General features: G+C 36.5%; 2 protein-coding genes across 3 annotated transcripts in view; one reads left to right on the top strand and one right to left on the bottom strand.

Annotated features, from left to right (window-relative positions):
- The window catches only part of HEPACAM2 (HEPACAM family member 2), a 46,153-nt gene extending 45,088 nt beyond the window's left edge, over positions 1-1,065 (bottom strand). The window contains exon 1 of one of the 2 annotated variants that reach the window (XM_045508819.2): positions 933-1,065. The gene's annotated coding sequence lies outside the window, so the exon portion shown is untranslated. The remainder of the gene's footprint in view (positions 1-932) is intronic. The other variant, XM_045508817.2, reaches the window with a different exon arrangement.
- A 17-nt stretch (positions 1,066-1,082) lies between these two features.
- The window catches only part of VPS50 (VPS50 subunit of EARP/GARPII complex), a 105,807-nt gene continuing 81,920 nt past the window's right edge, over positions 1,083-24,969 (top strand). Inside the window, exons 1-4 of the mRNA XM_010972686.3 lie at positions 1,083-1,269; positions 8,738-8,806; positions 22,572-22,694; positions 23,789-23,860. Of these exons, the coding sequence (XP_010970988.2) occupies positions 1,237-1,269; positions 8,738-8,806; positions 22,572-22,694; positions 23,789-23,860 (297 nt within the window). The 5' untranslated portion in view covers positions 1,083-1,236. The remainder of the gene's footprint in view (positions 1,270-8,737; positions 8,807-22,571; positions 22,695-23,788; positions 23,861-24,969) is intronic.

The following is a 24,969-nucleotide window of genomic DNA, read 5'->3' as shown; positions in this document are numbered from 1 at the left end:
TGGCTCTGTGTTTTATATTTTTTCCTAATAAACATTAATTAAAATAAATGTAAACTTTAAAAAATCATTGTATCACCCTTTAGGACTCGCTCTTCAACACCATACATGAAACCCTTACTTAAAACAGCATTTGGATAATCAGTCCTTCAGTTTCTGCTTGCACATCTGCAGTAATCTTAGGCAAGTTACTTAATTCTCCATACCTGTTTCCTCATCTTTAAAATGGGGATAACAGTACCAACCCCACAAGATGCTTATGAGATACTACATGTAAAGCTATTAGCAGGGCTTCTGACATGCTGTAAGCTCTCAATAAATGTCAGCTATTACGTGCTAGCTCTCGGTCGCTTTTTTTTTCTGGTAGTCTCATACAAAGTTCTCATGGAAAGTTCTTTCTTAAATTGAGCTCGATGCAATTCCGCTGTTGCTTCCCCCAATTTAACTAAACTGCTAACAACTGAAAGAGGACGTTAAAATGACAGGTGTACCTACTATAGTTTTATTTTCCATCGACATGACTTAAATTACACAGGTGATAATAGGTGGAGGGTAAATCTTTTGGTTTTCGTTTTCTGCAGTGGATGCCAAGACTTAGGAAAGAACAGCCCTAAGCCTGGACACCGCCTACTGGACAACCAGGACCACACTTTTCCTCAGCGCAAGCCCAGTGCCACCCGGGGAGTGCCAAGTTCTCAGGTCACTCTCCTCGGAGCGTGCCTACCCTGGCGTTCCCGCCCTTAGCGTCAGCCTGTGCTCCTCCCACCCCGCCTCTCTACACCCGGTGGGGTTTCCTCCACTACACTCCTAGGGGGCATTAAGTCAGCCTGGTTTAAATACTGCCTTCTCAGTGCTTGTTCCTGTCGCTCCGTGCTTCGTCACTTACGAATTAGACTTTCGCCTCACCAAAACGTAACTACCGAGAGAGCAAGTACCTCAGTAAAAACCGTCGACGGCCGCGGTCACTCAGCGAAACCGGATTTGTGGGCTTAACTGAAGCGTAAGCTGTTTTGCTTGCCGGGAAATGTAGTACCTGAGCCCTCATCTCTCCTCCATTGCTGGTGCCGGGGCAGCCGGAAGACTACAGTTCCCAGCATGCTCGGGGAAAGGAAGAGGACCCCACGTCGGCAGCTCCACGTGACCACTCACTATGGCTTCCTTGTATCGGGGCCAGCTGTCTGCTGGTTCTGTGTGATTTATTAGTTTTTTTGCGGCAGAATACTGCCTCACGATCTCGACATGCAAAAAATTAAGTCTCTTATGACCCGACAGGTAAGTCGCAGAGGTTGAAGCAAAAGCCTCCTTCATCTCCGCTGGGAAAGGGGCCGAGATGTTCTATCCCTGGGCCGCGGGGGACAGAGAGCTAAGTTTTGGGTTGTGGTGGGTGTCAGGAGCATTGGGAAGCCGGAACACACCCTGGAAAACTCACCTGAGCCGCCGGGTTCGGAGCCCCGTTCAGGCGGGTCGCAGCGACCCAGAAACATTCATTTAGATAAGGTTAATGAGGGAGTCATAGGCTATCTTTGTTTCCCTTCTTCTCCCTTTTGCCATCTTTCCAGTGACACCTGCAGGCTTCCCTTTATCCAGGCTGCCTGTCTGTGAGCGGTGGCTTGGGCAGGGAAGTGAGGTCTGTGCAATACAGATGACTGGAAAAAATTTAAAAAGCGGATAGTTTGAAGACAGCGTTGGTAGCTTCATGACTTTGGTCAAATCCCTAACCTGGTAGCTTGTTTCCGGATGTGAAAATGAGAATAATAATTATTTTTTGTTCATTTCTCACAGTTGTCATGGGAGTCATCATTCAGTGTATGTGACATGATACTTAAAAAAAAATCATTGTCATGGCAAAATAATGGCTTTTTTTTTTTTTTTACCGGAGTGATAATGAATAGAGACTTTGTTTTCTACCTCATCTAATAAATAATAGGGACTTCCTAAAAATGTGTTAGCCTCCTTCAAGTAAGAAGTGGCAGAACTTTACTTTTATGTATTTATTGATTATGGTTTGGTTTTAGATACCTTTATTTCAGATTCTAATATTTCAGTAGAATTGGCCATTCTTTATTATTTTAGTGTGAGAGAAGCATAATTTAGATTAGAGTTTTGAATCAGTGGAGAATGTGGAGGTTAATCTTTTAGTGAAAGGTTCATTTGTGAAGTTTTTTTTTTTTTTGAGTTTTTTGTCGTTGTTGATTTTAAAAAGATTACAAATTCCAGATTAAGTTCTGTGCGATTCATGGGTTTATAGATGTAATTCTTGATGTATTTGTGGGAGAGGGTATGAGTCTCTACTCTGCCATCTTGGCACCTCCCTCCCCTTCCCCAGATTAAGTTCTTTGATGATTCAGTATCTGAATAGGTTACAAATTGTAGATTGCTGATGAAGAATACATGAGTCCTATGTGATTGTTTTAGTTCTGTCAAATTATATTATTAATGTCATAAAAAAAGTTAAAGTGTTCTGTAAATAATAAAAGATTTGAGTAGGTGGGTATTAACATTTGGCAGTCCCTCACATTTGTTGAGCACTGGTGTTACGCTTAGTACTACTTTCCTGAGGATGGGTTTGGGTCCTGCTCCATCCTTTAGTACCTGTGTGATTTGAGCAAGTTATCTAACTTTTTTGAGCATCTGTTTTGCACTTTTGAACGTTACATCACCAACACCCCGAGACTGCCTTTGGAATGCTGAATTTGGACTTGTGCGCATCACCTAGGTTTGGTGCTCTCTCCTGTTGCCTGCCATGCAGTTCAGTGTAGTCAGCATTGCCCTCGTCATGCAGTGACTTTGGTTGGTTTGTTTTTTAACTGTATTTTGTAATAGTAAGTGGGAGAGAGAAAATACAAAAGTCCACATGCCAGTGGTAAGTTTATTTCTCCTAAATATAGTGAAACTGTTCTGAAAATAGTAACTTCAGTCTCAATCAGTTGCTTATTGAATTAAGCAGGTAAAGTCTGTGCTTAGTTGGAATGGGAAAAAAACCCCTCAAACTGAAAAACATACAAAAACCTGGAACTATATTGTGTAAAACGTGAGGTAAAATTAGGAGTTTTACACAGATTTTTAAAGTCATCATAATTATATTTATTTATGAGTTGACCTCCGTATATTAAATCATTATTCTTATTTCATGAATCTGTGAGGTATGAAAGTAGGATGCTACCTGGAGTTACATTGGGGATTTTATTTAGTACTGCTTATTATTAGGTTAAATGTAGTAATGCTAAAAGTAAATATAAATAAAGATTTTTCTTTCCTGTGAGGCCAAAGAATATGCTCATAATATCTTGTTGTTAATGTGGAGAGATGTGAAATTAAGGTCTCAGAAAGTTAGATTTTTTTTGACACTTCAGTTCTCCAAGGATCTTGGTTTGGAGGAGAGTGGGTGAGCAGGCGTTTTTAGCTCTCTATTTCGATGAGATCTGTTGTTCAACTTTCTCTGTTAGGCTGGCCTCTGTTCTTTCAGTTCATTCAGCAAATGCTTATTGAACACTCTGTGTCAGGCACTGTTTTAAGTTTGGGGAATGCAGCAGTGAACGAAACAGACAAGTATTAAGGCAGACATGGTGATACATGCTTTGGAGGAGTAGAGGGTAGAGAGTCCTGGGAGTTGTTGGCGATTTGGGATTTGAAGGTGACATTTGTGTGAAAACCTGAAGGAGCTGAGGGAGTGAGCTATAAGGATATCTGGCAAGGAGCATTCTGGGTGGAAGGAAAAGTGAATGTAGAGGCCTTGAGGCGGGGCTATGTTTGAGGAATAGTAAGAGGCCAGTGTGGGTGGAGTGACGTGAGTGAGGAGAGAGGTTAAGGTAGTGAGAGATGAGGTCCGGAAGCCAGATCACACAGAACCTCATCCTCACCTCCTCTCTCTTACTTTTCTCCTCACTCTTAGCAGGGCCAGGGAGACGATGAGAATGCTATAGCAGGAATCCAAGCGAGAGAGGGTGTGGGCCTTAACCAGTGTGCTAGTGGGGGAGGTGTCGAGAAGAGGTCAGATTGTGGATACACTGTAAATGTGGAGTTGACAGGATTTCTTGACAGATTGGATTTTGGCTGTGAGAGAAAGAAGCTTCAAGGTTGACTCCAAGTAGTTTGGTCTCAGCAGTTGGAAGAATGGAATTGCCATTTAAAGAAGTGGGAGGAACAGATTGAAGGAAGGGAGAAAGTTTTTAGACTTGTTGACGTGAACACCACTTAGATACTTGAGTGGAGAAAGAAAGTAGACAATTGGCTAAAAGAGCCTGAATTTCTGAGGAGAAATCCAGGATGTAGATAAAAATGTAGGCATTATGCACGTAGAGAGGGTATATAAACTAAGATCGCCAATAGAGTGCGTGTAGAAGTGAAACAGGAGTCCACAATTGGGGCTTTTGAGGATTCAGTGTTCTGAGGCCGGAGAAAGAGGTGGGTCTAGCAAGGCAGATGGAGAAGGAACAGCCAGTGAGGTAAGCAGTCTGCTGCACCCCGAAGAGCACCCATCCTGTAGCAGATGCTTAATAAATATTTGTTGCATAAAGAGAACAGCCAAATCAAGTGGGTCCTGGAAACCAAGTAAAGAATGTAAAAGAGGAGGGAGTGATCAGCTGTGTTAAATGCTGCAGATGGGTCCCGGAAGGTGAGAATGAGCCTCTGGACCGAGCAGCAGAAAGGTCACTGGTGACCCTATGACAGCACTGTTTTGAAGTGGCGGGGAGGAAAGCCTAAGTAGGGTGGGTTCGAGAGGAACTGAGTGCTGAGGATAAACCCTCCACTGAGTTTTGCTGAAAAGAGAAGGAATCACAAATCCTCACACATGCTTCTTTTGATCATTGGAACATAAGTTACTGGTCTGGTAAATGGGAATTGAGGATTCGTGTACACAGTACAGAAGTCATCTGAAGTGTAATCTGATTCGGGCAAAGAAATAAAGTTGCAGAGGCAGGTATTATTCGTGATGAATTCTGTATAAATTTAAACGGGAAATTATCAAAACCAAAACCAAGTACAAAAGAAAATCAAATAATGGTTAATGATTACAGTGCAAGTTCCAATTTGATAAAGGCAGAGTACTATGGTTGTAACCATGGCTTCCTGCTTTAAAGAGGTGAAGATAAAATGATGACTTCATATTTGTTACTAGAAATTTATAAAATTGCTAATCAAAGTGTTCAAGATGTGTAATCCTAAAATGCAAGTGTTAGATATTGTGCTTTGAGACATTTATGTAATTCTTCATTTCTGTTTTGATAAGATAAAAGCATTTCTCTGTGATATTCTGAATAATGGCTAGCACTTAAAAAGAATGCTTACGATATACCAGACAGTGTTTTTGGCCTCTCACGTATGTTATCTCCTTTATTCCTTACAACAGCCTCTGACTTACTGTCACCATCATTAGACTATGAGGACAGGCAGGGTAGGTAAGTTGTTCAAGGCTGCAGAACTCATTCTTTGAGTCCTCTGCTTCCTGACATGTCCATGTGAAGGAAAAGCCGGGCTGGACTAACAAGCTAACTCACAAATCTAAATGAAACAAGTGTCAGATTACGGATTTTAGTTCTTCTGGGCTAACTTGTAAATCTAAGTTAATTAGTGTTGGTTTGCTGATTCCCTGTTCATGTTTTTTTTGCTAGCCAGCTGGATTTTCAAAGAGACATATCTGGCCTTGAAATGTTGGCTTGCTGCCTCCCTGCCTCTACTTTTGTGATAATGATGCTGCTAAAGCTGTTCCATGCCTATTGGCCAAATACCCCAAGCTTGTAATTAACCCTATAAAACCTCATGCACACATCTTGCAGGTGTTCAGAGCTTCGGAGCAAAAGCCCCTCAGAGCCTGCCGGCGTAATAAATCTGAGAGCTCCAACCCTCTGAGTGGTGCTTGTTTCTTGGCTGGCCTGTCATTTCCGTAACATCCACAGGGTTTCCAATTTTTATTACTTTTGTACATTTGGTGGGAAGTTGCCATGTGTTAATAGCAAATTATTGTGTGTGGTAACTAATTTGGAAGTAAGGCCTTTTTCTAGACACTGGTATATATATCACCTGTTTACTTGCTTCAGGCATTGGTTTCTTTACTGACTAATTCTGGGGAAAGAAAACTATACCTGATATGTTTCTCCAAGAATTTCTGTTAGATTAGTTAAACAAATAAATACTTTTAAAAGGCATGGCAATTGTATTTTTAAGAAAGATATTTTAGGGGTGGTCATGATTTTGAATCAAATTATGAACTTTTAGTCTCATGTATGTGTATATATTTGAATGTATGTAAGCATGTGCATATAATGTGTGGAGGAGTTTAGTTGCGTAACCCAACCGTGCCTTCTTTACCACTTTTGGTGCTGTGCTTTCATTATGACTGTTGGGGAGAAATTGGGACAAGGAAGAACAGAAAAACAAGAGTAATTACATACTTTTCTTCCCTCACTCTGTGTAAGACCTTAAGCCTCCATATGCTTTTCTTATTCCAGCAGTCTTCCCTAGAAACGTCATTTTAAAGGCAACTGCATGTTCCCATGGAAACAATGTTATAATTAGTTGGAGGTTGGAGCCTGTCTGAGGCTCCAAATAATTTACTAATTTCTTTGGTGTTTACTCTGTTCCTGGAACTTTGCTAGCCCCTGGCTATAGAGGCAGATAGGACTTGTTCTTTCCCTTCTCTTGGGTCTGAGAGAGATATATATTTGATATTTAAAACTTCACTACTTTGGCAGAGGTATTGTGCTGGGAAATGTCTAGTGGGTTTTCTAAAACATTAGAGATCAGTTACCTGGGTTGCTTGTTGAACTGCAATTTCTGGTTCTAATTCTGAAATACTTTTTTATTAGGTCTGTGTTGGGACCTAGGAATTGTATGTTTGAGAACTTCCCTGGGTGATGTTGATGGAGATGATCCATGGGCAATACTGAGAGATAGTGTGTTGGTTTGAAACATAGGGATTTAGGAAAACTTCAGAGAGGAGTTGTGAAAGTGGGGAATTGGTTTGGTTTCGTTAGAGGGGTGTGTGTGTGTGTGTGTGTGTGTGTGTGTGTGTGTGTGTGTGTGTGTGTGTGTGTGTGTGTGTGTGGTTTCTTTAGAGGGTGTGTGTGTGTGTGTGTGTGTGTGTGTGTGTGGTTTCTTTAGAGGGTGTGTGTGTGTGTGTGTGTGTGTGTGTGTTGCAGGAAAACAGATGTGGCGCGTGAGAAGGGCTGTGTCCCAGGCTTCGGCTGAGCCCCTGGGACGTACCCTGCCAAGTGTGGGTCCTTGGCTTCGCGCAGGAAAGAATTCAAGAGCGAGCCACAGTTGAGTGAGTGAAAGATTTGTTCAGAGGGATACATTGAAAGGCAAGAGAAAGGCCATGAGGTGTGGGGGTTCGGTGCTCAGATTAAAAGTAGGTACACATTCCATAGACAGAATGCGGACTGTCTCCAAAGAGGGAGAGGAGGGTGGCCGCGAAGGCACCGTGTTGCTAGTTTTTATGGGCTTGGTGGCTTCATATGCTAATAAGTGGAAGGACCAGTCTAAGTAGCCTGGAGAAGGGACTGGGATTCCCAGGAAGTTGGCCATTTCCCAGTCTGACCTTTTGTGGCTAGCCCTGGGACTGCCATGGTGCCTGTGGGCGTTTTATTCACCCTGTTAATGTATTATAATGAGCGTATAATGAAGCTCAAGATCTACTAGAAGTTAAGTCTCTTATAATCCTGAGCCTCAAGGCCTACTGGGGGTTGAATCTTTCACCATTTTGATGTTAATTGCTGTAGCATTCCTTGAATGGTTGTGCCCTGCCCCCTTCCATCCTGTCTCAGTATTCTGGAAGTAATGGCACACTTGGGGGTGAGGCAGAACACTATGTCATAAAAAATCGTAGATTTGACCGGTGATGATAAGATAAAATACACACCTCCTTAATTTAAAAATAAGCAAGTTCTACTCTAAGTCTCAAATAATCAACCTAAATGTACCACGTATTTGGGTTACAAAGGACACCAAAGGGCCAATATAGTGTTTCTAAAGGGCAAAAATTTGACAGCATAAATCTCTCAAGTTCATATACCAGCTAATTTTGTTTACAGGCTAATATTACAAGGACTTCAGGTGTCTGCTTTGAATAGCCTGTTTTTAAAAGGAAGCTTTTAAAGAAAACTTAAATTGCTAACTTCTATCCGTCTTGATAACTTTCCCCGATACAAATAAGACCTTTAGAATCCCTCATTTGGAGTGAGTAAACCAAAGAGCTAAAGAACAGGTAGAAAGCAGTGAGATGTGAGATTTAAGTCTCAATTATGTAGTATAAATTGGGTACATTGGTGAGAAATGATAAGGTAAAATCTAGGGATTACTTACGTATTAATTAAGCAATTATCATTATTTAAAAATCTTTGGTTAGCTCAGTCAGGTCGTATATTATATCTGTGGATCATAATGCTTGGACCTTTTTACCACATTAATTTGGTAATGATTAGTTCATAGGTGCTCTTATAAAATGCTCTTTGTCACCCAAGTTTCTTTTGTTTTTTTTTTAAATCATGGTTAAGTTCAATCATTAGTTATGAAGGTCCCATATAGTAATTTTATTTTAAATTCCCATAAGTACATCTTTACTTGATTTAATGGTAATATTATATATATTGTGACAATTATTTTTATATATATGTTCTATGTATTTTAAAGAAGGAAAATTTCTGTTTGTTTAAAGTGGTGATTTCTACGTCAGTACATATGTTCTATTATGTTACAATTCTGCAGCGCAATTAAAACTCTTTTCATCTTATTTTTTTTTAAGGGTCTGAAAAGCCCTCCTGAGAGCCTCAGTGATCTTGGTGCCATTGAGAGTCTCCGGGTCCCTGGAAAGGTATTGATCTATATGAGTGAGCGTGACTTTTAACTTCCTTAAGAAAATGTTATTGCCTTTGGATGCTATTGATACACAGAAGCTTTTCCTTCCCACAGGCAGATAGTTGTTATGATAAGCTAGGTAAAGTTTTATAATGCAGTAAGCTTGGGGCTTGTTTTTGCTTTCATTACTCATTGGGATGCAGTATGATTCATTATAATGAAGCAGAAAACGCGAAATTAATAAATTTAGAGTTTATTATTGTACCAAATTCTTCAACAGAAAGCAGTTATATATATAGAGGAACCTTATTGATTCATCTCCTGTAATTCAGATAAATAAAATGAAATGATTTACTTTTTATGCTGTAACACTGAGGCAAAAATCATAGTAAATTATGTTTTTGTTATGGAGCAGAGATTTTTGAATAAATAGCTAAAGCATAGTTTACACTAAATTGTAGATATCTTGGATTTTAATCCCCTGATATTCATGTGAACTTTGCAGTCTACAAATTTAATAGGTGTTATTTGAAAGCTAGCTGGCTTCCCCTCAGGAGAAATATTAACCATTGTTAAATAAATAAATCCCTGCTGTTTCTCCCTCTGGGGCGTTTCCTCTTGGAGCTGCCTCCCTGAATAGCAGCGCCATCATACATCAAAGCCTGTTTTGAATGTCTGCTCTTGTGATTTTCAATTTGAAGATCATATTTGAAACTACTGTTTGTTTTCTGTGTCCGGCATCTTAATCCATAGGGCTTGTTTCTCTTGATCAGCAAAGATTAGGCCTCTCATCACACCTCAGTGTTGGCTGTTTGGAGAATGATTTCCCACCTTTCTGAGGTGCCTTACCCCCTAAGGTGAATTTTGTATTTACTGCTTAGCTTTTATTTTAAGTCATATCCAAATACGATAAAATTCTACCCAACCCTTTTGCATGCAATAGCTCAGACAAAAACCTTAAAGAGGCATTTTGAATAGTTTTATATGTTACAATGACTACTGGATGTGATAAAATTGGGAACTGAGAGAGAACCATAAATCCTAACTGATACATTATTTTCTTTACTACTTTGACTTAAGAAAAGATAATCAGGCATTATGAACATGCCTTGAATTAGATTGCATTAGCTGTTTCAGAACCAGAGTAAAATTGGTGAGTCTCTTTTAAAACTACATGAATGCATTACTTAAGAACTTTCTATTGTCTCTAAACCATGAGCCTGTAATGTTTTTCCAGTAGTTGTAGGAGGTGAATTTATAATGATCTCATTACAGTCTTACTGCCTTCTCACTCTCTCCTCATCAGTGATCAGCGGTGTCTACTTTTGAGATGATGGGCTCTAGGTAGAGAGGCCAATCTGAAATCACAAGGTCAGCAGATGTAAATATTTTCGGGTGATGATTAAGCCTGGGGCCGTGGTCTGATTGACACACACTAAGAAGCTAATTTAGTTAAATTGGGAAACATTTAAGGGTAAAATCACTTTCAATGCTCTCAGCTTAAACAGCCTTGCTCTGAGAGAACCTTACAGGCTTCTTGTGCTGTTCCCTCGGTGCTCGCTCTTGAAACCACACAGGCGTGGCGGGGCTGAGCTACTATGGATGGGTTTGAGGATTGAAGAGTTGCTGGGTTCAGAGAGTGGTAAAGCTCCAGTCGGTAGACTGAGTTTGATGTGGGTGAAGTTTGCAGTCAGTACTGAAATTAAGGGTTAAGAAGTCTCCTTTTCAGAAGTTCCGTATACAGCACAGCTAAGTATATTATGCTGAAATATAATGCTGTTTCACAACTTAGATGTTACTTTGTAGTTAGGTAGTACATATAAATTTAATTTTCCCTAATTTTTTTTATTATTCCCCAGAACTTTTTCAACTTACAATTAGAAGGGTGTACTCTTTGACCAACATCTCATAATTTTTCCCACCCCCAGCCTCTGGTAGCCACCATTCTGGTCGCTGTTTCTGTGAGTTTGGCTTTTTTAGATTACACATTTTAGTGATATCATACAGTATTTGTCTTTGCCTGGCTTATTTCATTTAGCATAAATCCCTCAGGGTTCATCTGTGTTATCATACATGGCAAGATTTGCTTCTTTCTCATGGCTGAATTATATTCCATTATGTGTATGTGTGTGTATTTATATTTATGTATCTGTATATCTGTATCTCTCACATCTTTATCTGTTCATCTGTTGACTGACACTTAGGTTGTTTCCATGTCTTGGCTATTGTGAATAGTGCTGCGATGAACATGGGAGTGCTGACATCTCTTTGAGAGTCTTTTTTTCATTTCTTTCGGGTGTATACCCAGAAGTCAGATTGCTGGATTATATGGTATTTGTATTTTTAATTTTTTGAGGAACCTCCATGCTGTTTTCCATAGTAGCTGCACCCATTTACATTCCCACCAATGGTACACAGAGATTCTCATTTCTTCACATCCTCTCCCACACTAGTATCTCATTGTGGTTTTGATTTGCATTTCCCTGATGATTAGTGATGTCAGTGTATGTTTTTACATGATTTATTTTTATACAATTGCTTTAAAATTAATGTTGCAGCTAGTTCTTATGACTTGAATTTTGATGCCCTCAGAATGATTTATTTAAGTTTTTCAAATTACTAAAAGCATTTCAACAAAATGTTAAATAGTAATTTGAAACTATTATTTTAAAATAACCAAAAAAAAAAAAATCTCAAAAATCATCAACATAGTCAAAGTTAACATTGCCTTCTAGCCTTTTTCCTTCACATAGTCAACAAATTTATACTGAGCATTGACCATGTGCTAGATATTCTTAAGGGTTTGGCAGTACAGCAGTGGAAAAGACAAAGGTCTTTTTCAAAAGACAAAACTCCTCTTGTCAGGGAGCTTACTTAGGTTCAGTGGAGGGAAGACAGACAGTAAACAAGGTGATTGCAAATTATGATGGCTACTATGAAGGAAATAGGGTGAAGAGATCAACTCTGTGGAGGTGGGGGTGGTTTTACATGGAGTAGTTCATGTTGGCTCCTCCCTTCTTTTTTTCTCTTATGAAAATGGTAGTATACTCTATGAATTATTTGAAAGCTCAGGTCTTAAACTGAGTAAGCTGTATTGCATAGATATACTTTGGTTGAGATAGATATTTTTTGAACTTGGTAATGATACCTGTGATGGCTATTATCAAAGAGACAACAAATAATAAATGTTGGTGAGGATATGGAGAAAAGGGAACTTTAGTACACTGTTGGTGGGAGTGTAAATTGTTGCAGCCCCTATGGAAAACAGTATGGAGATTTCTCAAAAAAATTGAAAATAGAACTACCAAATGATCCAGCAATTCCACTTATTGGTATTTATCTGAAGAAAATGAAAATACTACCTTGAAAAGATATGCACACTCCCATGTTCATTGCAGCATTATTTAGAATTGCCAAGACATGGAAACAACCTCAAGGTCTATTGAAGGATTTATGGATAAAGAAAATGTGATATAAATCTATATATGTGTATGTATTACATATGTATGTGTATGATATATTTAATATATATAGTGTAGTATACACACACGGTGGAATATTATTCAGCCACGAAAAAGGAAATCCTGCCATTTGTGCCAACATGGATAGACCTTGGTGATGTTATGCTAAGTGAAATAAGTCAGACAGAGAAAGACAAATGCCATATGACCTTTTATATGTGGAATCTGAAGGGAAAAAGCTCATATATACAGAGAACAGATTGGTAGTTGTTAAAGGTGGGGGTTTTGGGGGGCTGGGTGAAATGGAAAATGGGTGAAGGGAGTCAAAAGGTGCAGACTTCCAGTTATAGATTAGTCATGGAGGTGTAGAGTACAGCAAGGTGACTCTAGTTAATAATACTGTATAGCATATTCAAAAGTTGCTAAGAGAGTAGATCTTAAAAGCTCTTATCACAAGAGAAAAATTCTGTAACCATGTATGGTGATCATTGACTTAATGTGGTGATCATTTTGCAGTATATACAAATATCATTATTTTGTTGTACACTTGAAATTAATATAATGTTGTATGTCAGTTATACCTCAGTTGGAAAAAAAGGTTGGGTTCCTCTGATACTCTAGTGCAAGAAGTAAAAAACAAAAAAATCAATTTATACTGTTTAAGTAGTCAATATAAATACTTGTATGGAGAAGCTTCATGTAATGTAATAGCTCTACCCCACTCAAGTATAGGTAGAACATTAAAAAAAAAGATATCTTTCATATTCAAGTATGGGCCCATTTGGGCCCATTCTTTTTCCTTTTCTTGTCATCATGTCTTTTAAAGTTAGAACAAGGAATTGAGATTTCATTGAGTTTTCAAGAAAGAAAGTTTAGCTTGGGTGTGTTACGTTAAAGAGTCTTGTACAAAGGATAAGTAGGAAGAAAATATTAGGATGAATCATATGAAATGGCTATTTGTTGGGATTAAAAATGGTCTAATATTGGCAAATTTCATATGGTTCACTCATTAGAAAAAGGAGGGTAGTTAAGGAGAACTAAAGAAGGCCAGTAGGTGTGCTTGATAATCCAGAAAGTACTATTGATTTGTTTTTGTGTTTTTGTTTTTTTTTTTTGAGAACTAAATAAATTCTGAGTGGGAAGAAACCTTAGAAATCATCTGGTACAATTCTGCATTTTATAGTCAAGGTGACCCTGTATCCCATTTTAAGAGGAGATGTGAGTCAAATAAAATAATCCATATACTGGAAATTTGGAATTTTGATGGACAAAATAGTATAGACAGTAAAAAAAAAAAAAGTTTCTTTTCAGAACTTGGTATAGGAAAGGAAACTGAGCAGATTAAGAAAATCTTAGTTTAAATAGTTCAGAACCAAGGTCAGTGGTGCCCAGACTTTGCTGGTAATTAGAATTAACCAGTATCGAGGCCACACCCCATTCCAATTAAATCACGGTGTGTTGGGTGGAGCCAAGTGTCGGTAGAGTTTAAAGATCCCCAGCTGATTCCCGTGTGGAGTCAAGTTTGAGAACTATTGGCCAAGCTGCGTACCTGGTGAGAAGAATGGAGAAAGGAAATACAGGAACTGTTCTAGATAAGAGTTTGGAAGTTTTACTGACAATTTTTGTGGTAAAAAGTGGAATGAAGAGTTAGTGATGATCTAAAATTTCATTCCTGGGAAATGAATTCTTTTTTTTTTTTCAAATTATTGGGATTTTCATGCAGAGGTAAGGATATAAGAAATTAATCTATATAGTATTTACTGACTAAATTTGTTATCCATTTAAGGAAATTTATACTGTTTGAATTATGTGAAAGGTTTTTACTTAGTTTAATTGGTTACAAGAAATCTGAAGAATTAAGACCAAAATTTTTTATAATATGTAATAATTGCAGTGGCCACATGGTGAGTAGTTATAAAACTTACTAGGACTGTGGTTGAGAGTATTTGTTGAATCTTCATTAAAAAAATATCAGTATTCAGAACCTTATGAATCTGCATCTAGACCTTAAGTAAACTTCCCATAGTGCTTCCATAATGTTTACATATCATAAACCTGAGAAAGAAGACTAATATGAATATTGTTTTATTAATTTTTAAGGAAATATTTCCTCCCTATATTGTTCTGTAAAGCTAAAGAGTTTTTGTTGTTTTTAAGGCCTTGATTTTACTAACACATAAATTAGTAGCTCAGCTGTGTTTACTCTTACATGATTGATTTAGTTATGCCTTTGAGTTTTTTTCACTAAAGAAAAATACAGGGAGAGGAGACAAAAGAAATCTGCTGCAGTCAAAACCTGAAAATGTATTTGTCTAAATATAAGAAAATATTTTTGTTTGCATACTTAATTTATTCCACAAATATTTACTGAGTAGCTGCCCTAGCATTTCTATTCCGTAACACTCTGGGACTTTGGGCAGAATGTTTTCTAGCATTTAGAATACTTCTGTGAAGTAAGATAAACGGCTTTGATTTGACTTCTTAGTATCCTTGAAAGGAATCCTAAAACCGCAGTAACTACAGAGCTTTATTTTTAGAGCTTTACCAGGATAAGAGGAAAGGGCTGGACTAAGAGTCAAGAGGGCTAGGTTCGAAGTATTGACTTAAACATTCAGTTTATTAAGAAGTCCTTTTAATAGCTTTGTACTTCAGTTTGCTCATCTGTGAAAAGATGTGATTAGACTAGATGATATTTAAGAGCCCTTTTAGCTTGGGTATTTTATACTCTCTATATTGTAATATTTGTGGAGAGAGATGACATACAAAGACTGTACTGAGCAGTTTTTTAGAAGATGAGTACTTTGCTCTCTGTGTTACTGAAGTTTATGACTAGGAGACTTTTAGCTTTAGTGATTGGGATAAAAACTTTCAAATTAGGATCATGTTTCATTTAAGACAGGTGTCTTCTGCAGGTGGTACCAAGAGGGACTCTAACCACGAATCTGCAAAATCATTTAGAGTTTTTCTTAGGCATTCATGGCTAACAATATTTAACTATTCTTTTTAACCATTAGTAAAATTATACTTCTCTTGGCTTCAGATGTTTTGAGATTATTAACCCTTGTTTCATAGCAAATCATAAAAGATCATTTATGCAGTGCATTTGGCAGTCATTTATTGAGCCAGGCAATTAAGGTGTTTTTTTTTGGAGGGGGGAGGGTATGGGGAGGTAATTAGGTTTATTTATTTGTTTATTTCTTAATGGAGGAACTGGGGATTGACCTTCTAAGACCTCGTGCATGCTAGACACACACTCTAACACTGAGCTATACCTTCCCTCCAATTACTAAGTTCTGATAATGCAAAGTTGTACAAGACTGTTCCTCCCTCAACCTGAGTAGGAGAGACAAGCAAAAATAGGTAATTGCAGAGGAGTATGCAGAGGTCTATACCAAGGTATATATAGTGTTAGCACAGCCAGGAGAGGAGATGGGTGGCTAGAGAAGTGAGTGTTGGGTCTTCTAGAATTGGTGATTAATTTGTTTTAAATTTAAGGATAGTTAGTGTAAAGGTGGATTTGAGTGGAAATCCTGGACTATGATTCTGATTAAGAAGGAGATAAGAATATGACATTTACGAAATGGAAAAGGGTTAAATTTGAGAGACATTTTAAAAGCAAGATTTCAGACTGCGGGTTTTATTGGATGTTGAAGGTGAAGGAATTGGAAAGACTGAGGTTATTAGACACTGGGATTGAAGGTGCTGTGATGCTTTTCTCAGAATAGGTAGTATTTCTTCTTTTGAGTAGAGGGTCTGCTGAGGTGTTTGAAAACTAAAAACCAAAAACCCCCTAAATTAAGACTTATGCACTGAATTTTTCTCTCTATACTTCAGTTTATGTGTCTTTTCTTTACCTTTAGCTGGACAGGCATGTGGCAAACAGCTTGATGTTTATGAATGAAGTTGAGAAGTTTTTAGAGATAGCTTTAAATATATATATATTTGATGTCTCCAGATCGATTATCTTTAATAGATAATAAATAAATTGCAGAAATAAATTGAGGAAAATACTTGTTAAAAATATCGTAACTGTTAAATAAGAAAAGTAATAATATATTTGGCAGAGTATCAGATATCAGCATTTTGCTTTCTAATTTTGTGATTTTTAGTACATGTTTAATAATTCAGTACAGTTCTGTGAATAAAATCAGTTTTTCTTTAAGATCTGTTTCCTTAAAAATGTGTATATTTGGAATGCTGTTATTTTGAAGAAAGGATTAAAAGTACATTACTTTGATCACTTAATATGTTATAAAGCTGGATTAATTTATCAAATCTTCTATAAATTGTTTTCCTGAAACCTCCTTTCATATTGTAACCTCAGTAATATTCCACTAGATGGCACTGAAAGGCTGAAGAAAAACAGTGTAGACTTGAAAAACTATGTTTTATTTAAAACACAAACACAAACTGATGAACCTACTGCTTTGATGGATTATTGTTGTTTTACTGAGATTTTAAGAAAAATGTGCCATTTCCCCACTTAATCAGACATCTGGCAATTCATTATAGTTTTAGGTTATCTGTGATCTTGAATCCAATTTCATTTGGAAACTGAAATCCTATTTTTGTTCAGTGAGTTATGATTTTTATAATACTGATTGAATATTGCAGACTTCCTGTTTTTGTTCTTTCTTAAAGCTTTGTATAGATTTTGATGGATAAACATTTTTTGCTCTCAATTAGAGCTCTAATGTGATGTATACTTCGGTGAGACCGTGATTTCTGGTTTTAGAATTTATTGTAACGGAATAGCTCTTTTTATGTTGACTGATGAAAAGATGCACATAGAAAAAGAGAAGCATTTGTCTTGGCAAACCCAAATTCATGCTTTATAAGAGCAAACTTTCTTCTTTTACTCCCTCCCTCACTCCCGCCACAATGCATTCTTCATTTATGCAGGTATATGATGTGAACTGTGGTCTAATATAGCTAACTACAGAAATGGAAGTTGATTTGAATTTCTTTTTTTTTATTCTATAATACATTTTTTGCAGGGTTTTGAAACCTGACCTGTCAAATGAAGATTTTTATATTTATCTTTTTGTTTGGGTAAAAACCTGCTACTGACAATTGTAAGCTTCTAGGCTGCTCTGTGGGTTTAAAAATTAGATTAAAATACTTTTCAAAATTTTAGAGACCTGTTTACAGCTTAACAGGTAAGGAGACCTGTAAAGTTGTCGTAACTAACTGTTCACACTTATAAAAGTGAATAGAATTGAAAGTCCTGAACTTGAGTTGATATTTTTAATTAGTGTGGTAATTTTGGATAATTTGAAAGTAGTCATTAAATGTAAAATTTTGTAGTTTTTCTTTTCCCTCTTGAACTTGAATACATTCCCGTAAGAGAGGAACTCATGTGGGAAATTGCTTTGTAAAGTTATAGCCTGGTTCTTTTGAAACCATAAGTATATTGGAAATGTTTTATAACATCTTATGCTTGAGGGCTCCAGTTGTTTTATAGACTTGAATCCCCAGTTCTTATATGACCTTTTGTTGTTATGTTGACAGGAAAAATGGCTTGGCTAAAATCAAACATGTTCACTTTAATGTCTACTATGATTGTTTTTCTTTATTTTTCATAAAGTTACATTTGCTATATGTATTTTTTATGTGTGTGTTCATGTAGCTTTATCTCAGATGATCAAAATAGAAAATATGCAATCTTACAGTGTTTTGTGACTGCTGGAAAAGACTGCCTCTAAAATATTGAATAACTTCTTCGTTATACACCACTTTCCTAGAATAACCCTGCTTGGTTTATTTTGTTAAGAAAATATTGAATATTTATGTTTACTTTTGGAATATAGCATCTGGCACAGTGATATGTGCTAAGATGCTTTATTTTTAGTGAAGGAAAAATATGGTTCCAGTATATATAAAAATATATTGGATTTTAAAAGCATCACAATTGTTGCATTTTATTACCTTTTGGTGTGCATGCTGTCTCCCCCTATGACATTTTTCTGCCCTGTGGGAAGCCATCCTATGCTGGTTAACCTGTTGTATGCATTCCCACTTCACTGTTTTTACTTTTGCTTTGCTTTATGTTTGTAGCCTTATTCCCCCCAGTTTGTAAAACTTGAAATTTTACCTTTCCTCGTATTCTCTAAATGCCACCTCTTCCATCAGATGTGAGCTCACTATCCTTTGATGCCCTTCATTTTGTGTGTGTTCCTTTGTGTTCTGCCTGGCATCATCATTGTTTATTCCTCTGACTCCCCCCCCCCCCATTACTTAAGTAACTGTTTGAGGAAAGAGCTGTGTTTTACTCATCTTTGTTTCTGTGTGACTTAGTGTGGAGAATTTTTACCTGGTGGGAATTGAAAAAAATTGTTAAATTGAAATACATGACTTGACCAGGAAAGATAGGGTAATAGAGCTTTGCTAGTAGGCAGGTTACTTCCTCATGACAGGGAGAGAGGTTTAATTTATTCTTTTTTGATGCTTGTACTTTTGTTTTTATCCCCTTTACAATTAAATTCATGACTGTAATTGTAGTTTTTCTCTAGCTTTAATTCCAGGGTGACATTGATGTACTTTATTTTAGATATAGTAGATTACATACCATTAGAAGGCAAGTTGTGGCATATTTGGTGGTCTGTAGTTGTTGACAAATCATTTTTGAATTTTCAAAGTTTACAGAGCATTTATACCACTTTTAAAGATAATATGTGTGTATTAGTTACTATGTAAAACAAACTTCACTATAAATTTTTTTTAATTTTATTGATAACATAATAGCAGTTTGTTAAGACTGAAATATTTTATTCCCAAACAATAGTTTAAGTATCTAATATTATTGTAACTTTAAAAAATATTACATATTTCAGTGTGGTATGAGGAGTTTCATTTGTTACTCTCTTCCCCTAATTTTACCTTTCAAATTTTTTGTAGGAAATCTTTTGTTCATTTTGTTTATGTAAAATTTTGTCTCATATATAGTGGGTCACAAAACTGGTTGTTTTTAGGTGACGAATTATGCTATTTTCAGATATCTCCAATCCTAGGGAACCAGTTATATAATGGCAAAATTATGGAGTAATGTGTTAAGAATATGCAGTCCAGCTGTTTGTTAATTTTTCTAATTTACATACATAAAATATCCCTAAAATCACCTAACATTTATTGTTACTTCTAGTTAGAAGAAAGAAATCCTTTCTTAAGAATTGGTGGAAGATTTTGACCATCAAAACAAGAACGTATTGTGTCTTCCTTTTGTTGTTGTTTTCCTTTTTTTTTGTACAGTTCACTGTTTAAATTAGTTTGATCAGTGATTTTTATCTACAGTGTGCCTTGGCACTTCGGAGCATAATGATGGAGAATAAGGAGAAACCTCAGTTCTCAAGAAGTGTGTAATCTGATCGAGCCAGCAGCACTAACAGCGATGAAACATTTAGAGAATGATTGGATAGGAGCAGAGTCTTATAGACAAGCAGCACAGTAGGATTAAAAGGGAAAACAGTGATCTGGATTCTAGGCAGAATGGAATTTGAGTTCAGATATGTATTTTCACACAGGAGCCACTAAGTTGTCTGTAAGGAGAGGGTATTTTAAAGGATATGGTTTTGGGCATTTGTTTTGGATTGAAATCTACTTTGCTATGTTTCTTTTTCTGCCTTTTCTTCGTTTTATCCCTCTCCTTAGTCCAGGTTACTTAGAGTGTCAAGTGTTAGATGCAATGTCTTTGGAATTGTATGCGTTTCTCTGCTCTCTGTGATAATTGCTGAGTTCTCTAGGAAGGAATGGCATTTGACCTTTTATATACATATACAGATTGTACTCTTTTTACAGATTCATCACATTTGTGAAATGTACACTTGTGAAATATTTATAAATGAAATCATGTTTTCCCTCTGACATTTTTAATAACTTTGGATATTTGTTTCTGTGTCATTTTGAGCATGTGTGTGTATGTGAGTGTCCTTTACAGGTGAAAAAAAAGCATGCATGAAGAGACTCAGTTGCCCAAGGTTGATAGCAGAGTTGCAGCTAAAACCTTTAGATCAATCAATTAGGTTGTGTAGAAAGAACCTCTGCATGGAGTTGTATGCCGTTGGCATTTATGCATTTGAGATGAAAATGTTCATTCGTTGCAGTCTGTTTGAATTTCTGGCTTGTTCCGTATCTGATGTTTTTCATTCTTAGCAATTTTTGTAATCTTCTTTTTTTTTTTTTTTTTGAATAGTACCAAGTACATCTATGGTGCTGCGGAATTCCTAGGGAGGCAGCATTGCTATATCCCCACTTGGGTCTTATTCGTTCCCTTAGCTTGTAGCATCTGAAGCTGTGAACTTTTAGGGAGGAACATCGCCAGGAATTTCTGATCTCTTTTTCCATTTCGTGTCTCACTGTCAATTTAGATTTCCACTGGATGCAGGGAGGTTGCCTGTGGATAGGCTAACTAGTTGGGAATCCTTCCACGAGTTGTGTGGGTTTAGCCCAGGTCTGTTAAACCTCCTCAGCGCCGTTGTCCAAGGTGCTACACAGATTAGTGTGTTGTAGATAAATCCCCACCGGAATAGAGCTCCCACTGTTAAGATGCTGGATTTCTTGCTGTACTCAGAATATCTAATTGCATGCTAAATCAGTGATGGCTGTATCTTTAACATTTTTGTTTGTTTGTTTGTATATTTTATAAGTTGAGTTTTGGTACCGAAGAAGCTTTTTTTCCCCTGTACTTTTAGTTACACAGGTTTAGTTTTTATAGGACTTTGCCTTCTCTTTTCAATTTAATGGAATTTTAAATTTGAACAGTTAGCTATTCTCTTGAGTTTCAGATTTATTGCTGTAATATTTTCTTTCAGCTTGACTCTACTAAGAGGGGATAATTTTATAATTAATAATTTTATAAATTTAAAATATAAATTCAAGTCTAAAAGATATATAAACCAGGCTCTCTTTTTTGCGTGATTTTTGTTTTTCTTTTTTTTTTTTTAACATTTTTTACTGAGTTATAGTCATTTTACAATGTTGTGTCAAGTTCCAGTGTAGAGCACAATTTTTCTGTTATACGTGAACATACATATATTCATGTCATATTTTTTTTTTCACTGTGAGCTACCACAAGATCTTGTATATATTTCCCTGTGCTATACTGTATAATCTTGTTTATGTATTCTACATATACCTGTCAGTATCTACAAATTTTGAACTCCCGGTCTATCCTTTCCTACCTCACCCCGGCTCTTTTTTTAATCAATAGAAATTATACCCTGCAATAAAATAATTTTGAATATCTCTATTTGGAAAATATTATCCTCTAATTGACCCTATAATTTTTGTGTATTTAATTAATGGTGATTTATTAAGAAGTTTTGGTAAGTATTATTTTGACTGTAAAATGCTTTTAAATGCTGGTTTCTTTTGTGTGCTTAAATGTATTTGAGATTAATTTGAATAAAATTGACTAAATTGTTATATGTCTATAATTATATGTTGATTGATTAGTGTGGCAGAGAGTGGGTATCTGAATTACTGAAATTTCCCGGTTAGCTGAAGGTTTATCCAGTTATGCACTGAAGCTGTGTGGGATAAGTATGCTGACATTAGGGGTAGGATTTTTGTTAAGCTCTTTTTTGTTGTGTAAATCCAGCAGAGCCCTATGCCGTATCATTAGAAAGAAAATATTTTCTCAAAGTCAGAGCTTTAGGTTCATAATCAGTTCGTTAATTGTAGTATCAGTACACCTTGAAGGAGGCTGCTTAGAATTACAGAGCTAAACTTGTAAACCTTTTCTGGACATAGAATTACAGAACTAATCTTGTGAACCTTTTTTGGAACCAAGTGTTTCTTAGCTAAGCAGTGAGATTTTCAGCAGAAGAAAGGATTTCTTGAATTTATATTTTAAATTTGTAAAATTATTAACTATAAACCTGAATTCCAATGCTGTTTGTGACCTGAAAGTCATTGAGATGTTGTTCCCTGCTTATCTGTGGTGAGACAGATTTTAGAATGTTGTTAAATGATGAAAATGTGTATATGTGTGGTATGTATGTATGATAGATATTAGGTACTCACTGCTTTTTTCCTTTTGTTTATACCTAAATTCTCTCAACTACTAGTTGGCACACAAGGAATTGAAAATAAAATCTGAATCCTCAAACTGGCTAGTTTTTTTTTCTCCAATAGATGGGTAGTTTTTAGTGTTTGGCTTTTTTCCTAATTTTTTGTGAACTCTAATGTTTTCTGTTAGTCTGTCTCCTTGGTCAGAATGTTTCCCAGGAGATTTGCAAGTGTTATGACAGATGATTATTTATTTCCATGCAGATAGAAATATAATAGCTACAGGTGCTATAACTGATTTTTTTTTCCATAAAGGAGGAATTCCGAGAACTTCGAGAACAGCCTAGTGACCCTCAAGCTGAACAAGAACTAATTAACAGTATCGAACAAGTGTATTTTTCTACGGACTCATTTGATATTGTTAAGTATGAGCTGGAGGTAAAAAAAAAAAAACAACCTTCATTAAAACCTATCTAAAGCCTGTTGTGTTCAGTGATTGAATTTGTGAATGAGCTATGAATGATTTTTAGGGTTTTTTTTTTTTAAATACCAGGACTGGTCTGTGATGAGCATATTGTGATTAAAAATAATCTCATCTTTCAACAATGCTGATAATTCATTTAAAGATGTAAAATTAAGTGCAGCTATAGACTATTGATCCAGGAAACATTTGTGTATTTTTGGTTTTTAACTGTTAGCATACCATATGTTAGTATGTTGCCTCTATCTTATTTTATATTGGTTAAATATATTTAGGAAAGCTCTGAGACTTTCAGTCATGAAAATTTATTTACATAATTGTTTAGTCGTGATAATTACCCCTGTGCCATAATGTTTAGAACAATGGTGTTTTAAGTTTACAGGAACTTAAAAAAAAAAAATTTACGGGAACTTCAAAAAAAGTCCAAATAGTAAAATTAAGATTTTAGATAAAGGCAATACCCAGCTCATTCTGAAGTTTCATTATGAGTTGACTGAGGCTTGAAGTCTAACCTGGCAGTTTCCTGTCTATACAATTGTATGCATTTTTGTTGGTTTCCCTTATTGTCCTCTGAAATATGTGTACTCTAGAATGTACTCCAACAACTGTCACTATTGCACTGTGGTGCTTAGTTACCATTCATATTATTTCAGAGGGGACATAAATTTTGAGTTCTGTCATAGGTAGGTAGGGATGTACTGGTGGCTGAGGTTAGGGACTTGCACTCATTCGGTTACAGGTTGTGGAGGCAGTGTTTCCCTGCTCAAGGTCCAGAAGTCCCAGGGGTGGCAGGGTTTCCTGGAGGTTAGAGGCTGCAGCAGTGGAGATAGGAGGGCTGGGTGAGGGATGGAACTTGAGCACCAGAAGGTTGGGTAACAGAGATACAGGCTTTTGTGACTGGAGTCTAGAGGGGAACTTGGGGAGGACAGGGGAAACGGGATGTGACACTGTTTTGTATGCACAGATTGTAGTACATAAGGGAGAGGTGTGAAGGTAAATGAAACCAAATTAAACTATTTTTCACCCTTCATTTATGGATTCTTTGTTTTAGAAGCTTCCTCCTGTTCTCAATTTGCAAGAGTTAGAGGAGTACAGAGATAAATTGAAACAACAGCAAGCTGCAGTGAGTAAAAAACATTTCTTTCTGACAACTGTAAATGAAACACAACAGAGAGGTGTAATGTTTGCAGATTTTATGGTTTAACTAATATATTAACATATTAAATATTATTTAACATGACTTTGACTCAAGTGATGTATTTATACATAGAAATTCATTGCCTATTCAGTTTCCCTTGTGTTACCTTGATAGATTTGCTTCTAGAATTGGAGTTCTTTCTCTGGAATACTAAACATAATCAAAGAATTTTGATTTTTTTTTCAGATTACTAGGAGTCCTTTGCATGACTTCTCTGCACAGTTTTTTTTTCAATTTTTTCAATTTCTTTTTTTCCAAATTTTATTAACTTAAAATTTTTTTTTCAGTTTTATTAGATAGAATTGTTACAGTTTGACTACACATATGCATTATATTGCATCCCTATCTATAGTTTTGTGGTGGAGTTTTTTTATCCAGAGTAAAGGCCCCCACATCTAGTTGAAATTGGTCTAAAGGGAATACAGGGTTAAGATTCAGAAAGTCTGAATTGTAATCATTGTTAATTGTGTGATGTTGGGCAAGTCACTTAGCCTTGCTAAGTCCCTTTTTGTTTCATCCGTGAAGTAATGGATTAGGCATATATTTTCTCTAATGCTGTACGATTCTGTGATTTTGTATTTTCCTCGTGTTAGGCTGAATTCCTAAAAGAGCAATAGTAATAATTTAGCTATTTTTATTTAAAATACGATTTTTAATAATACATCTGACAAAGAAAGGAAGATGTACTTCTCTTTCTTTTGTATTATACCTGGAGGTCTTGGTGGGTGCTGGCATCTCCCTGGGGGCAGCAGCAGTGGTGTGGGAAGGGCACTTGAGCACTAGAGGGCTGTGTAGTAAAGCTATGCTGTGCTTTTGGAAACTTAGAATTCAGTGGATGGTGGCACCTTTTGCCTTCTCTTGGTTTCAGCATATTTAAATATGTCCTCCTCCTCCTCTGTACTTCATGTGGTGGCATTCTTTTGGGAACGAGCCCCACCACAAGGGCCATGTAGTATAGTGCCCTTTGGGATTTGATAAATCTGGGCTTGAATCCCGGCCTAGCAGCTTAATAACTGTATGAGCATGGGTGAGTT

This window comes from Camelus bactrianus, chromosome 7 (genome assembly GCF_048773025.1).
Source record: "Camelus bactrianus isolate YW-2024 breed Bactrian camel chromosome 7, ASM4877302v1, whole genome shotgun sequence".
In the NCBI taxonomy this organism is placed as follows: Eukaryota; Metazoa; Chordata; class Mammalia; order Artiodactyla; family Camelidae; genus Camelus; species Camelus bactrianus.
The sequence above is the reverse complement of the archived record's forward strand: the minus strand, read 5'-3'. Positions and strand labels throughout refer to the sequence as shown.